This window comes from Amblyomma americanum, chromosome 6 (assembly GCF_052857255.1).
Source record: "Amblyomma americanum isolate KBUSLIRL-KWMA chromosome 6, ASM5285725v1, whole genome shotgun sequence".
Classification (NCBI taxonomy): domain Eukaryota; kingdom Metazoa; phylum Arthropoda; class Arachnida; order Ixodida; family Ixodidae; genus Amblyomma; species Amblyomma americanum.
The window spans coordinates 35,514,313-35,531,031 of NC_135502.1; the positions used below are offsets into that span (position 1 = coordinate 35,514,313).

The 16,719-nt window shown below is 50.3% G+C and overlaps 1 protein-coding gene across 1 annotated transcript; it reads left to right on the forward strand.

Annotated features, from left to right (window-relative positions):
* The first annotated feature begins 2,958 nt into the window (after positions 1–2,958).
* Positions 2,959–16,082, forward strand: LOC144095198 (uncharacterized). Its single transcript, XM_077628986.1, has 3 exons — positions 2,959–3,057; positions 11,712–11,862; positions 15,778–16,082. Exons 1-3 carry the CDS (start codon positions 2,959–2,961, stop codon positions 16,080–16,082), a joined length of 555 nt encoding a protein of 184 aa, XP_077485112.1.
* The last annotated feature ends 637 nt before the right edge of the window (positions 16,083–16,719 follow it).

Below are 16,719 nucleotides of genomic sequence, written 5' to 3' on the forward strand. Positions count from 1 at the left end.
TCGGCTTTAAGTAATGACTTCAGCATCATTAACCTAACTACGTCCAATAGAAGAAAAAAGCCTCTCCGAAATACCTCCAATTAACATTCTGCAATAACTAAAATATTAAGAATGGGATGGAGAGCACTTGGCAGGTTCTCGCAGATTATGGATGGCATTTTACCATATACCTCTAGAGAAATGTATATAACAGCAGGGTTGTGGGTCTTACGTGGCCCCCCTAGATGTCAGGTGCGTCACCTAGGTCACGTGATCTTGTGACATCCTCACAACCTGCCCACCGGATTCTGAGAAAACTGCCCACAGTGGCAGGTACAACTCAATAAAAATTCGGACGCGAAAGGTTGTTCTGGAAAAGTTACCTGGGTCTCACAAGCCCCACCAGTGGCGCCACCTGCCATCGCAGGGCAGTGGCGCATCGCTGAACTGCTGCAGCACTGCACCAGGAGTGGTATGAAAGCTCCAAGTGATATATGAATGTACAGAATGACCAATTCCGCATATATGGGCATTAGCCCATTATTGTTATCACGTCATAGCCTTAAGGCGGAGCCTAAGTGTGCCCTCGAGTGAAACAGGAACACGGAATCTGAAGACAGAAGTGACCTAATTCGTCCGTCATTTTTTTTTCTCGCCTTTCGTACTCTTCCAAGTCTCCTTCCAGTTCTCATGCGCCTTGGTGCTTCTGTCTCCGCAAGTACGTGCCTGTGCGTGCGTGTACAGTATAGCTTAATTTCAACGTTATCAACGTTAACATACTGTTAACGTTTTCCTAGCGTGGCGGTGGCTTAGCCTGCAATAAAAATGACAGCGCAGGATAGAGGAATCCTTCAGTTAGCTAAGCTGCTGCGTCCCTTTCAGCCTTCTTGCTAAAGTAGACCCCGTTATAGAGCAGTTCAGTACGGGTAGGCTGAGCCCGAGTAGATCCGCTTCACATTGCGCTAAACCGTGCATGGCTGTGTGTGGGTGTGCATGCACGCCTACGTGTGCCTATGCGTGTGCGTCGTGTGTATGTACGTCTGTGGCTATGAGTGTCTGCCTGTGTGCGCGTGTGCCCATGCGTTTTGCGCGCGCATATCTGTATGTGTGTAGGTGTGTTCGTGAGTTTTTTTCAAGCGATGTTTATTGCCTCAGGGTATAAAGGTGATGAAATGAGAGATGAGGAAGATGCTTAAATAAATGAGAAAAGGTGGGCTGATCTAATGAAATCAAGTAGTGAATGATGATATGGACCCTGTTTCTAGGCAATATAGAAATCCGGATTTCCCGGTGAGAAATCCACCGCCGCCAGGCGCCGAATTCTCGTCGGCTTCATCGCCGGGCAAGCCCACAACAGGTGGTGAATATCCGCCTCACAGTCTCTGATCTTGCAGACTTGACACCCGGGACGGGGATATAAATCTTCGAAATGTGGCCACTTGCGTGTCACAGCTAGAGTTAGGGCAACCCCGACCCGTATCCTCCGAAGCGCAACCTCCTCTGCACGGGTAAGACCACGGGGGAGGGTTACCGCCCACGGAGGGATTAGAGCACGTGCGCGGCACCGGAGATGTTCCTTTCTTGTTAAAAGGAGGGTGGTGTCATCCAGAGTGAGAACTCGAGGCAAAGACGAGTTTGGGGTCGAAAAAAGGGTCGCAGAATCTTCGCGGCTTTTTGCGCTCAGCAGGTCACGCGGGACCCACTCAATACGGATTTGCTGCGGGATGCGTGCCACTAGACGATGGATGTCTTGGCAGATTTCTGGGGTGCGACTGACGCGTCGTAGTAGGCGTGTGAAGTGAAGGGCGTCGGTGCGAATGACAATGCGGGCCGTAGGTAGCATGGGAACGGCGGCCACAGAGCAAAGTGCCTCTTGAACCGCAAGCATCTCCGCACAGGAGGAGGAAGGTGGTTCTGAGAGGCGAAACCTTGAAGTTTGGTTCAGGGAAGGCTTGCAAGGACAGTAAACTGCCGTTGTTGTTTCGCAGGCCTGGATGCTTGCGTCAACGTACATAACGATTGAGCCATGCGGCAGATTGGCATCTTGCTCTATAATTCGGTCGCGAAACGACGATGCCGCGCGGGTAGATGATGGCCGACGTAGATGAGTTGGTTTGTTGTCGCTTAGCTGCACAAAACACCAGTGAGGAAGAACTGGCGGGGGCGGCTGTAGAATGGAGTACGATGAAGCATATGCCCAGAGTGCGCACTTGGTGTGTGTAAGGCTTGACTTTAGGCGGCGAGCATCGCGTCGCTGCTGCACCAGCTCATCTAGTGTATTCAGCTGCGCATGTTCTTGGAGCACCACGATCGGGGTAATGCGGGGACGGCAAATAATGACCCTCATTGCCTCTCGATTAACAGCTTCTAGGCGATCCCAATGAGCCCTCGTCAAATGCTGGAATTGGGCTTGGTAAATGAGGCGCGGTTGCACAACCGCCCGCACCAACTGTCGTGCAACATGAGAGCGGGCTCCGCCTGTTTTAGGAGCAAGGCGTCTAATCACAACCAACGCCTGAATTGCTTGATTTTTAGCCCGAGAAAGCCAAGCAGTACCTGTTCCTGACTCGTGTATTGTCAAGCCCAAGATTTTTACGGTCGAACTTTCTTGAATTGGACTTCCTGATAGATGGAGACGAATTGGTGTTGCAGCGAGTTCACGGCGCCCCAGCGGTTGGCGACTGACACGAACGTTGTTTTGCTCACTGAAAGCTGAAGACCAATTGAAGAAGCATAAGTCGACGTAATATCTATGGCTGGTTGTAGAGCTGCTGTTTTAGTCATCAGGTCGTTGTGAGGGCTCCACACCGTTATGTCATCAGCATACAATAAGAACTTGATCGCAGAAATATCATGTAAGCGCCAAGCAATAGGTATAAAAGCAATATTAAATAATGTTGGCGATAACACCGATTCCCGGGGAACGCCGCGAAGAGGCACAAATGATCTGAGGGCCTCACCACTGAGGCGTATGGCAAAATGTCGGCCTTCAAGGAAGGGTTTAACAAGATTGCGCACTCTAACGGGGAAATGCAGCATGTCAAGATATTCCAGGGTGGCAGCATGACTGATAATATCGTACGCCTTTTCAACGTCCATGGCCAGTACAGTACGTACATTGTGGCTGCGAGTTGAGGCCAGAACTGCTGACGCCAAGACAGCCAGTCCATCTTCTGTACCTATGGACGTACGAAAGCCAATTTGGGCGGAATGGTAGAAACCACGGTGCTCAAGCCACCACGAGAGTCGTGGAGCAAGCATTTTTTCGGTAAGCTTGCACAATATTGGCGTAAGCGATATAGGCCGGCAATTTCCGAGGTCTGTCGGCGGCTTCCCCGGCTTTGGTATGGGGATCACAATAGCCGATTTTCAGGTTTCTGGTACGATGTCTTCTATCTATACCTTGTTAATCATGGCGAGGAGTTGAGGCAGTGCAGCCGAAGTTAAGTTCTTGTAAACCTCATACGGAATGGAGTCTGGACTGGGCGCAGTCTTCCGACGGGCCTCATCTATTGCTGCAAGCAACTCGGGCATTGAAAATGGGCTTTCAGTTCCTTCGGCGTCGGCTGTAGATGAGAACTTATCGACATATGCTGGAATGACAGCCAATGGGGCTCCTATGACCCTTGGAGGCAACACATCATACTTGGGGAAAAACTTCCGCGCTATCTCTCTGGCGAAACCATCCGGCGGTAAGTTAGCTGCAAAGCATCCTGTGGCCGCAGTGTCAGAAGGACGGGAACCATGTGTCATTGCACGGAACGTTCGCCAGACAGCAGCATTCGAGGACTTTGTCGAGAACTGCTCACACCACGCATGCCACTGCCGTCGCGAGAGATCGCGTTCATATCTGCGAGCCTTGGCAGTAAGGTAATTCAGCATTGTCCGTGCTTGCGCAGAAGTCGGGTCTCGGGAAGCTGCCATCTCCGCTTGTCGGCGAGCAGCCCACAGGTTAAGCAGATCCACATCCGGCGCCGGGCGATTCACGTCCGTCCAGGTGACAGCAGTAGCCTTATTCAGCGCAGTTTGTATGCAGTCCACAAGTAGTGTAGATGATTGCAGAGAGAGATCTTCTACGGTGGTGCGAAACGTGTCCCAATTCACCACAGAACACTACGGCGTAATCCGCGGGCCCTTGATGGATGGAGACCGATGATGATAGGATGGTGGTCACTACCCCAGCAGCCTGGCTCCAGGTGCCACGAGTGAGTGCCGGGCCCTGACCACCACGTAAGGTGCGGAGCATACGTTGGACTGCGAGCATGGCGCGCAGTCCGCGTTGCTGAATCTGGATGTTTGAGTAAAACAAACAGCGCATCCGCGAATGCGTCCCGCACACGCCTACGACGGGGGCTTGAAGTGGGGTACCACCAGTCCGGATGAGGGGCGTTAAAGTTACCACCAACTAAAATACGCCACCCTGGGTGTTGTCGTCGTAGAGCTAGCAACCACCCCAGATTAATGCGGGAGCTCCACCGGCGGGTCTTACATAGTATGACACGACCAAAACAGTTGCCTTGGGAAGCTTCACAGCCACTGCGACTACCTCTTGATATGAGGGGCAACAGTTTTCTGGGGAGAGGCGAACTTGAGGAAAACGCGCATCAACGTACACCGCCACCTTTCCCGGAGGGGCAGCAGTGTGCACTCGACGGTCGTTCATTGAAGGAGACATGTATCCATTAAAGCCCCGAATGGATGGCAAGGCATTGGTCTCCTGCAGTAGCAGGGCCCACACCTGGAGCTTGTTCATGAGAAGTCGAGGTTTCAGCTCTCCAAGCTTTGTGCAGAGGCCTCTGCAGTTCCATTGGAGCACACCACAACAACAAGTACTCGCCATTTTCGATTAGACTTCCAAGCATTGTAATAGAACTGATGTCAGGTTAGATAACTGGTTTACCAGAAATCGGAGGAGGGATGTTGTTGAGTTATCCTGCAGTGCTGCAGAAGACCTGGTAGAGTCCGCGAAAAACGCATGAGGGCTGGACGTAGTTGACGGCGCTGCAGTGTTGACTGGCACGGAGTGGGATTCCGCTGGTTGTATACGGCGAGCAAGCAATTCACGGCGTTGCCGTAGCTTAGAGACCTCGGCTAAAAGGTGGGCAATCTGGTCGTCAACTGCTGCCATGTTCTCACGCAGAGGTTCCAGCATGCTGTGCTTTTGTGTAGCCTGAAGGCGACGGCGATCCTTGCGCACTTTATCACTGTATGACAGTTGGGCAGGTGCTGCAAGTGGATTGGGCTCAAAAAGCTCCGGCCAGCTCCATCTTCATCTCACTGGAGAGCCGCAAACCTGTTGGATGTCTGTATCGGGGCTCTGTTTTCATTCGGAGGCACTTGCTTACGGATCCCATGCCGAACCTTCTCAGTTGCTTTCTGTTTTGTTCGGCAAGTTGGAGAGGTGATCTCGAGGTCGCCAGTCTTGCAAAGTCCGTACCTGTAAGACCCGTACCTGTAAGGCCTTGTGGCCGAACCTCATCTTGCGTTGTAAAAGGGCATGATCGGCGCATGTGGTCAGGTCTGAAACAGCTGTAGCAATAGACAGCACTCGGTTTGCAAGGGCGAGGCCGCAGAATACAGCCATAGTAGTAAATTCGTTCTGGAAGAGTTGGTGGGCCTTGCAGTGTGACGATGCACAAGCGCCCCTTTCCCTTATACCGCACGTGGATGACACGGTGGGTTGGACAGTACAACTCACGCTGGAGGGTCGTCTGGTCTTCGGCAACGTCGACGTTGTAAACAACAGTTTGTAGGTCCGAACCTTCTACTAGGTACCCTTGGACCAGCACCGAGATCTCGCTTGTAGTCGCTATGCACTTGAGCGTTTGCAGACGCTCGACAGCAGCCAAAGTCGAGAGCCACAGAGCGATGGTATTAGATTTCGTTCTAGCCATGAAGCCACGAAAACCTTTGGTCCCAAGACACTCGTCCAGGTTCGCCTGAAGAATCCTGTTCGGAATATCTGTCAGGCTTTGGGCTGCCAGAGCTTTGATTGCCACTTTATACGATACCGATTCCGATGTCGGCACAACCACCTGGTTGGCATACGCTGGGCAGGAACGCTTGCCTTGTGAGCTGCACTTGGCAGAAGACGAATCCTGTGCAGTGTCCCCTGATGGGCGCTTTTGAGAACTGCGAGAAGCCGGTCGCACGGATGGAGTTGCTGAAGACAGGTCCATTGGAGAGCTCTCCTCCTCACGCTGCACAGTTGAAGCCCCATCCAGCAGTGGAGGCTGGGCAGCTATTGCCGAGTTCCGCCCAGAGGGCAGATCGCTCACGGGCTGAGGTGCATTTGGAGAAGGCGGGATGTGCGCTGCCGCTAATACACCGGGAGCAGGAACCAGGAGATGGGACCCAGTCTCAGTTGTCAAAAGAGGTGTTGCTGAAGCCGTCGTAAACGACGCCGGCGAAGCCACCTCTGCCAGCGCGTCACCGGTGGCCCTAGGCCTAGCCTCGGAGGCCAGGCCAGCGGCCGGGATGACTGAAGGACATTTGCTGACTGCCACCCAGTCAGACGGTGCATGAGCTCCGGGAGCTTCCTCATATGGTGTGAAGTCAACTCTCTTGATATAAGGAACGTATTTACGCGAATTGCGAGATTTTTCACTGGAGTGATGTGCAGCCACCTTAGCAAGCACATTTCGTCTTCCTTATCCCGTTCATGAGAGTTCATATGCGTTCATGTGTGTATACGAGAGATTTTGTGCATGTTCACACAGCGTGCTTGTGTGTGTGTGCCTGCGTCTGTATGCAAGCACGGCTGCGTGTGTATGTGTGGCGTTAGTGGGGCTCGGTGTGTGCGCATGTGCTTGTGTGCGTGTACCACTGTATACAAGTGCGTCTGTGTGCACGTGCCAGAATGACTGCGTTATACATGGGTATCTGTACGCGTGCCCCTGCGTGTGCATGTATTTTGCATGCGTGCGCATGGCTGCGTGTGTGCGTGGGCATGAAGCTTTGTGCATATCTGCATGTGCTTCGTGCGGGTGGACATGCGTGTTCGTGCCAGCCCGCCTGTGTGTATGTACGCCTGTGTGTGTGTGTGTGTGTGTGTGTGTGTGTGTGTGTGTGTGTGCGTGTGCGTGTGTGCGTGTGTGCGTGTGTGCGTGTGTGCGTGTGTGTGTGTGTGTGTGTGTGTGTGTGTGTGTGTGTGTGTGTGTGTGTGTGTGTGTGTGTGTGTGTGTGTGTGTGTGTGTGTGTGTGTGTGTGTGTGTGTGTGTGTGTGTGTGTGTGTGTGTGTGTGTGTGTGTGTGTGTGTGTGTGTGTGTGTGTGTGTGTGTGTGTGTGTGTGTGTGTGTGTGTGTGTGTGTGTGTGTGTGTGTGTGTGTGTGTGTGTGTGTGTGTGTGTGTGTGTGTGTGTGTGTGTGTGTGTGTGTGTGTGTGTGTGTGTGTGTGTGTGTGTGTGTGTGTGTGTGTGTGTGTGTGTGTGTGTGTGTGTGTGTGTGTGGATCTGTTCGCATGTGTTCGCAGCGTATGCAAGTGCATTTGTGTGCCTGTGTGCTTGTGAGTATCTCTCTGCACGCGCATGCCTGCGTGTGCATGTGCATGTATTTGTGTGCGTGCGCGCGTGAACATGAAGCTATGTGCATACCCGCGTGTGCTTTTGCGGGTTGATATGCGTGTCTGTGTGTGCCTGCTTTGCCACCTTATGAGTGTACATGTCTGTGTATGTGGGATGGCTGTAGGTCCATGCGCACGCATATTTGTTTACGTAAGCGTGGCGTTGCAAGTGCCTCTTTGTGTGCGTGTCCATGGCTAAACGCTTGCTTGTACTTGCTTGTGTTTGTGTACGTGTCTAGGGCTGCGAGTGTCTTGTATGTGTATGTCTGTCTACCTGATCGTTTCTATTTGTGAGCGTGCCACTTTTGTTTGTCTGCGTGTGTGCGTGTCTGTGTGGTTTCAGTACGTCCGCGTGCACGAGCGCATGCTTTTGCATGTCTTGCAGACACCAGTCTTGCTCTTGCAGACACCAGTCTGCGCCTGTGTGTCCGCGTGTGCTTGTGCGTGGCTTTGTGCGCATGTGTTGTTCTGAGAGTCGTTACTTGTGTGTCTGTGTGCGTGTACAAGTCTATCTGTAGGCTTGCGTCTGTGGCCCGTGTACGTAAAATGGCTTTCCCGAGAAATCACTTAAAACTTTCACTTAAAACGCATGCAAGTTCATGGTCAAAAAGCCAGGGTGGTGTTTAATTGCGTAGTGTTTTCTTGCAGTCAGGGCATTAGAGGCATCGCGGAGACACGTGAGTCCCCACCCTATTTTGTTTTCATGGCTGTTTCATCTGTAACATCGTGGAATCACAGCGCTTGCAGACGAGGACACAGAGGTGGCACACACGCAATCCTCGGTGTCCTCGTCTGCAAGCGATGCGATTCCATGATGTTCGACAAGTACCAATTAACCCAGAAACATACCCTCCATCTCTAAGCAACTGAGGAACGAAGCGTAATGCCAAAGTGGTTGATCTAGGGATTAAACCAAGGATCCCTGTGGTACCAAGAGAGACGCAATCCGAGAGCAAACTTCATTCAGAACTTTTACTTTTGTTTGCTCGTCACCCACCTGTGGTACATACCTCGGATGGCATTCACTTCTGATAAACGGACGCTGTTGGTCTATGTGATAGACCAACAAGTAAAAGCGCCCGGCGAAAAGAAGAAGTACAGCGTGCTGTTTAAACTTTCCAGCCCGGTCGGTGAGTCTCTCTGCGAGGGTGTGGTCACGCATCAAAAACCTACACACAAGCACACGCGTGACCGCTCGTGACAAGAACATAGAAGCCCGCGCCACTAGGAGAGCTGCAGAAAGCATACGGGCCCAGCGCAAGTGCGGTGACTTCCTTCCGCACGCCCGCCATCGAGCACAAGTTTCATTTATGCTCCTTTAGAGTGCCGCACGTTCCACATACCTACTCTCTGCTCTGCAATAAACGATGCGGTTAAACAGCCTAACCGCAACGGTAAGCAGCTATTACCTAACCTGCACATTAGAGGCCGTGCTCCGACGAAGGGCTCGAGGCCAACCCTCGCCAGGTTATGCACAGTCTCTCTCTCCTTCACCTGGCGCCGTCTGCTCGTCAGAATGAGAGACCGAAAGGCTCCAGCCTGGCTCGTAAGGAGCGCGCAGACGCTTCTTTGGAAGCACCGGCGAAGCATATGAACTGTAGCAGGACGGAGCAGAGAAGGAGAGCGGTTCACGGAAGCAGCGGTGGGACAGACGATGGCTTGCGCGGGGGGGGGCGCCCCGCGTGCTGGTGGAGGCGGTCGCTGGCGATGTCGATTAACCCATTTCGGCGCCAAAACACCGACGCCACTACGGAGAGTCATCGCCCTGCCATCCACCCCGTGTCCGAAAACTTCCCGGGGCGTCCCCGAAAACGGAGAGTGGTGCTCCATTGTGTCGCCAGGGGCGGGCCCCGTTGCCGAAAAAAAAATGCACAGGTCTATGTGTGTGTGCGTGTGTGAGTGAGTGAGAGGTGCTAGCCGTGTTTCAGATGGAGGGGTAAGAAAAGAAGTCGTCGTCGTCACTCACGCCCGCCTGAGGTACGAGGAGGAGGCCAGGCTATAAAAGTGGGCTGCAGTCACGTCCACCGACGACTGTGACCGTCCTCAAGACGAGATGCGGTTACTGGTACGTACGTCCACGGGCGCTACCTAGTGGCATTTTTTTCTGCTTTGCTTTTTTTCATAGAGTAGAAGAACGTAGGGGTCAGCAGGATTAGCAGCTTTAGGCTGTCCATTGTATCTCCAATGCGCGCCTGTAGATGAGCTGCGCGCACTAATCGTTCCAATTCGTAAACATACCTGATTCATTGGAGAGGGGAGGGCCATCTGTACAGGCAGTTTTCTTCAGTCTCTAACACAAGCAACGAAAGTGACTTGCTTAAATTTGCTGTCAAAGATGCCTTCTTGGGTTACGTTACAGGCAAAGCAACCATATCGGTAAAGTAAGTATCGAAGTGATAGACACAACTTTTTTTACACATTGTTCCTAATGCAATGAGGTTTAATGGAGTGTCCAGTTCAAATGAAAAAAAATCCATGTCTTCTAATGCTCTCGTAAAAAACTGTGCACTCAAATCAAATGGTACTGCAGAAACGAGCCAGTTCGCCTTTCTTGCCAACCGTTGAAGGTGACAGGGCCTACGCATTCGCTGTGCATATACTTTCAATGCGAGCACCTTTATTGCGAAAAACGGCTATAGAAGCGGCTTACGCTGACAGCGAGAAGAAAATAGACGCGCTCATCCTAGCCCGTCATTCGCCTGCAGCAGCGGCAGCGTCTGTCACATTCTGGCTCGTCACGATCCGATGGATTACCACTGCTACTATAAGCAACGGTGCTTGCAGATTCTAAAAGGAACATCAAGCAAGATGACGGACCTCGTAAGCCTGAGTTTCGCTGCTAAGTGAAAACCCAACTTTTGCCTCTATTATTTTATACGTCCCGTAGAAGACTACACTTGCCACAAGTTTATGAGAGAGCTTGATGTTTCAAGCCGCAAACGCCGCATCGGCCAAGCAAAGTATCAAGTCCAGTCTTCCAAGCGATTTCGCCTAATTCTGTAGCCTAAGCTTAGTTACGTGAAGTTAATTCGAGTAGTTTCAGTAAGTCTGACTTGGGGCTACAAGCATGCCGGTTGAGAGTCGTCCCGACGCTTAACAGACGTCTACAACATTGCAAAATTAAAAATGCGTAGATTGGTCTCAACAAAGTTTTTTCTTATAATACTGCCAAGATATCCCTAACATTCGTAAAGCACGCGTATTCAGTGACCCTCATTTCTTGCATGTGACGTTTTGAATCTGCTGTCTAATTATTAGAAAGCGCAAATAATTTCTGATCTCAGTGCACGAGCTGAGGAACAGAGCACAGCGTCCGTGTTGGCTCCAACCGAATGTCATTATCTTCTTAACCTTAGTGATAGTCTGCTTAACTGTTAAACAGAGAAGAAAAATAAAACCCTTGCAGGCATTTCTGGAAACAGCTTTTTTAAGAACGTGAAGAGATTCATGGGGAATAAACCAGGCATATGACCAACGGACAATGCGGACACACATGGTCCGCTTCTCACGCAAGTGACGCCTAGTATGCCGGCAGTTAACGACCACTGCATCCAAGCTATACTTGGCATTCAGTTCGCATGATATTTTGGATGCTGCTAAAATCCCTGGCATATTTCCGGAGACAGATGCGGGCGGGCGTCATGCTAAACTTTCGGTTCTCACGAGCTGCTATTTTAAGCCCTTTCCGTTTAGTCAACGTGCTTTTATGAGCAGAGATGCTAATGCGCTTCTGCATCCTTCAGAAAATATTACCGAGAACCCCTGGTACGCACACGTCATTTAGACGCACAATCACGGTAAACTATGGTGATGCATCCGAACTCCTAAGACAAGCGCTGGTCTACAGCCGGTGGCTCAGCCAGCTGACACGTTCCCCAATATGGAAGACAGACTGCTGAGAGCCGCTGCCCACGCTGCTAGTCCTATCTGTTGATATGGCAACGCATGAAATTCTCCTGGTAGTACTGCTTTTCTGTCCATGAAGGTCTACGACAGAGGACCACGGTAGTTACCGGAAACGGCCTGTTATTCGGCACTTTAAACGTTGACTCTGCAAGGGTAGGTTCAATAGCTGTACGGAGAGAGGCATTTCTGTGTTACGGGTCGCTATCGGCGACTGCCTGCCCTGCTCCACGCCTGCTAATTAGTTGAGCGATTCGCGCCCACCGCAGCTGGCGAGTGTGGTCGTTCTGGCCGCCGTGTGCGCCGTCCACTGCGGCGGCGGCGGGTGGTCCGGCGGCGGCGGAGGAGGCGGCTGGAAAGGAGGAGGCGGAGGAGGAGGCTGGAAGGGAGGCGGCGGCGGAGGAGGAGGCTACGGCGGAGGTAAGTGCATCCCATACTGGCCGTCCACAATAGTACAGCTTTGCTGCTTCTGATGACAACTAGTGTAGTAAAGATGACCCTTGCGAACAGGAGTAGCGGCTTAGATTACAGAACAAGAAAGGTTTTGTGACATTGTAGCTGGAATTAAGCGAACTCCTGCCTGAGTGACCTTTCGTGGTGATAGAGTCGGCACCATGGGAAAGGAAGCGTAAGCAGTCGATGACAGCGAGGTATCGAATAGAGGAAATAAGAAAGTTTTTCCGGGATCAGTCGAAAGCGGTAGGAGCCAGGCAGGGTAGCATGAAATCACTGCAATGGCACCTTATTCTTGCAACTCCCGTACCTCGACGTGGAAGGCACGACGGAAACTACCTAAGACAGAAGACACCTCATTGCGGACTGTCAACTATTTGTTTGAATGAGCATAACACATATTTACAATCTTCACAAATAACATCACCTGACTCAAGGCTAAATCCAGGAATACAACACTACTGCAATAAAATTCAAGTCCCGTGGTCCAGCAAAAAAAAAATTGTAAAGCATATGCGCAGAGTCTAGGCGATGCGGAGCTAGCTAGCTCAGCGTTGTCTACAAATGGATGATGTGATTTAAGAAAGGTATGAAGGTATCATAGCAAAAGTACCGCCATGCATTCGAAGCAAAGGTAAGGCTAAGGCGTAAGCGAAAATAAAACCAAATAAAAAAAGAAAAAAAGTAAACAAGTTTGTAACACAATAAAATCAATACGGTAAAATTTTAACAGATAAAACCACGAACTTAACAGCTCGCGAAAAATCTCTCTTGGCAAAGAAAAAATAACAAGCTACATAAAAATAACATGGAATTTCATTGTTACAGATAGCAAAGCAGAAGGTGCATTAACACAAACGTTCCTATTGCTCATCTCAAAAGCATTCATTATATGGCGCGCAACCACATCGCGACTCCTGCAAAGCATCTTGATGCTACTCAACACTACTGTTCTTGCCGCGACGCCTTTACCGCTTTGTTAGCCGCATACAGCTTTTTTTTTCCTCTGTGCTTAACCTGAAAAAAAAATGCTTAATTTTCAGTGTGTCCTCTATGGTCCTTGTTTCACCAAGGGAGCTGCCTTTTATCATAATGCGTGATTGGGCTCCCAGCTTTGTGATGACGAGTCACGTGTTGCTATTTATGAAATGTATAAACATGTGACTGGCTCGTTCGAATAACACACTCGGTAGTGTGAGATTTTATGTTTTGTACTGTACCTTGTTTCTCTCGCGTTTTTCCTGTTGAGAACATCCACCAAACCTCCCGGCAGTCTGCCAAAGGACTTAATCTTGGCGAGTATTATGATCATGACGGTGGCATTGACGAGCCAAACCATTTAACCTTGGTGGATATGTGAATTTTATGATAATGACGACGACATTGACGACGACGGCAATAATAATCACGGGAGTTGTGGTGATGGTACATCAGGGAAGGGACGAAAAGAAACAGCCAGCTGTAAAGCCTCGCTAGGCCCTCACACTGCACTGGACTAGGAGCTCCTGTGCAATCAGCCACGATGTTGAGCGCTCTTTTAGCCTTTAGCAAACACCAGAAGAGTTTTTTTAAATGTATGCAGAAACTCTGAGGGCACATCCACCGGATTTGGGTCAAGTATTGCCACTGTGGCGGCTTCACAGACAAACGCACTCCTAAAGCCTCATGTAGCAGTTATTAGTGCCAGATGTCGTCGCGTCGCGCCTTGCAACTGCTCTTGCGACTATACATCGCAGAAAACGTGAGCAGTGCGACACTGTCGTGCGGCTCTTGCGTTCTTTAAGGTAAGAAATTAGCCCGCGTGCGATAAAAATCACCTACTGATGACGTAGTGAGTTTTTTGGGTCTGTCTACCTGCCGTCACATGGTGGGGAAACGACAAATGAATCAAGTGACATCGGCGCCGTTTTTGTGTATCGCGTGACATGTGTGCGCTTAGACACCGTACAACGAATCTCACGTTCAGCATCACTGCTTCTGCGGACCCATAGCATTCTACTTAAGGGCGTCAAAGCTCTCACATACTTTTTCTTCTGAGTTATTTGCTCATGGGCTCTTTCATAGTGCTTCAAAAAAGCTAGTCATTTAAATCCTGCCAATCTAAATTATTACGGACGCAACTGTCGAGGTCACCTCTATATATCCGCCGTAATTTTAGCCGCGTGCTTACCTACTCGCATTGCCCACAACAGTATGTGTTTACAAGATTAGGTTCAGAAAAAGACGTATTGTTTACACCGCGTGAGCTTGATTTAAAGCATCGGTGGACGAAAAATGAGTCATAGTGCATAGTGCCTACCCAGTGCATCATTCTCACCATTCTCCTGAATCCGAACAGCTACGAGCCCTAAATGTGAAATGGTGAGAATCACAAGAACTCAACAAAGATGCGCTACGGCAAAATGTCCCCCAGAATCACACCTCTGAACCCAGCACGTCGTGCAGCACCGCACCCACCCGATTTTCTTGACCTTGCAAAACCTGCAAATAAATGTTCCCTGTCAGCCTAATGTCTTCGTCTTGAGTGTGGCAATCACTCGCTGCCAGAAATAAGGAAGCGAAAGCCGGAAGCCACAAAAATAAAAAAGAGAAGGAAAGAAAAATATCTCGACAAAACTCCTTACCCAATGATTGCAGTTTACCAGCTGCGCTACTGTTTATGAACAGATTTAAAGGCTTTCCTAACTTCTCCTGTGAGAATTCTTTCCTCTGGACACGTCGAATACAGCAGCGAGGCACTTTCACAACCAGCTTTATCATGCGGCAAAGCGGCTTCGGTTTCTCACTACGCCCGATCGCTCTCTGGTCCTCATAACTGAACTTCAGAGCACGCACCACAAATATACATGCCACAACACGCCACAATCGATGTGACAGGAACTCACAGTCCACATTAGAATACAGACTACGCTGTGTTTATTAAATTTTATAGCATGCATGATAAGGGCGCAGAGAACAGCTCAGCACGTACACGAGAGCACCGGCTACAACAATGCTTGTGGTGTGCTTATGTCTGTTTTTGTGCGCACTCTCAATTTTCATTATTAGCATTGCGCCATTGACTATTTGTTACATTGAAGTTTACTGACCTTTTACTAGACGTTGACATTTACTGCTACTAACTAAACTTTTCGACGTTTAACCGTGACCACGAAATCAACGCATTCACCCAGCATTTCTTTCATAGCCCTTGCAACATTTTGGCTTAATGGCTTAAGCCTCTGTTTGTGCCTCATAACAGCTGTAGTGGTGCCGCCTCTGCATCGTGGCTGCATGGACGTTAGAGCGTAATGGCAATGACACCATCGTCTTGATTTGTGCCCTGAATGAAATCCGAAAGAATGAAATGAATAGTGAAAACATTTTAAGCGCCAGTACTAAAATTCTTGATGTCCCCTTGATGCAAAACAAATTCGCTTAAATTATTCAAGATCCTTCCCATCAGAACATTAACTACGCCTACCCCATTCAAAGTACGCCTACAAACAGAAAAGGGCGGATGTTCTTGTTTTCAACTTTTCGTAAGCTGCATTCTTTTTCGCCGTCAAGCTGCAATTATGGTATTTTTCTGATGCGATCGAAATGAAAACAAACCGGCATTCACATGGGACACAGCCTAGTGGCTCAGTGGCTTCAGTGTTCAGCTACAGTGCACGATTTTCCGGGCTCAGTTCCAGCCCCGACAGTTGTACCTTGATGAAGGCGAAATGCTAAAATGCCCGGGTGCTGGCATATTGTTACACCAGAACCCCAACCCCAGATGGCCGAAATTAATCTAGAGGCCCCTGCTTCATCGCGCCTTATCCCACAGTGTAGTTGTGGTAAGTTAGAACTTTTCAGCCAGATCGAAGTTATTTGGATACTTTCTCCCGTCCCCTTCAGGTGGCGGTGGCCCTGGCGGCGGCGGAGGGGGAGCAGGAGGCGGAGGAGGAGGAGGAGGAGGTGGTATCAGCCAGACTTACAAGACGGGATCCACGTACCTGGTCAAGTCCCTGCACCCCGTCAGCACTGGTGGCGGGGGCGGCGGTGGTGCAGCCAAGGGTGGAGGCGGTGGAGGTGGTCACCACGGTGGTGGAGGTGGTGGCCACGGTGGCGGAGGTGGTGGCCACGGTGGCGGAGGTGGTGGATGGTCCGGTGGAGGAGGAGGCGGTTGGTCCGGAGGCGGAGGAGGTGGAGGCTGGGACTAAGACCACCCGGCTTCCACTCAGGCTGTCTACCCGATTCAAACGACCCAGCGATCAACGACCCCCACTATCTCGCTCGACGACGACCACACCCGACCTCAAACTTTTGTGCAATAAATCAGCGCGACCATCAGAGCGATCGTTACCATCGAAATCACAGAAACAAAAGGTCGTCATGTGTGTTTACTCTGTCAACTTCGGCAGGCATGCAGGACACACTGCTTGTGGACCGACAATGACACGAAACACTGGCCAGGTCGGGTCGAAATTTTTGTCTAGAGAATTAAACATGGCTGCATCTATCGACTAAGGCTTTGATAAAAGGTCTTCAGGCCGTGCCCACATTTCATCGGCATTGTTATAAACGGCCATTTCTTGGTAAAAAATAGTCGAGAAGCAAGCTCGTAACTTCAGCTTACGCACTTCAATGACGGTACGAATGGCTTGGCCAAAGCCCCACTGAGGCTGTGCCAGCAGCAAACACCCTTATGTGGATCTCAAAACCCCGTATGATTGTCGACTGTGCTTTTCCTCTCCATCTACTGCGTTTCACTACATCTAGCAATGCTGTCGCTTGCAGACCAACGATTACCTACTGCGCACTACGCAAGACACGTCCGGTTCAATTACATTTTTTCTT

Excerpts from the sequence above, each read along its gene's own strand:
- LOC144095198 (XM_077628986.1), top strand. The coding sequence starts at position 2,959 with ATGTCGGCCTTCAAGGAAGGGTTTAACAAGATTGCGCACTCTAACGGG. Across the intron at positions 3,058-11,711 it reads GCAGCATGACTGATAATATC|CTGGCGAGTGTGGTCGTTCT; the intron begins GTACGCCTTTTC and ends CGCCCACCGCAG. Across the intron at positions 11,863-15,777 it reads AGGAGGAGGCTACGGCGGAG|GTGGCGGTGGCCCTGGCGGC; the intron begins GTAAGTGCATCC and ends CGTCCCCTTCAG.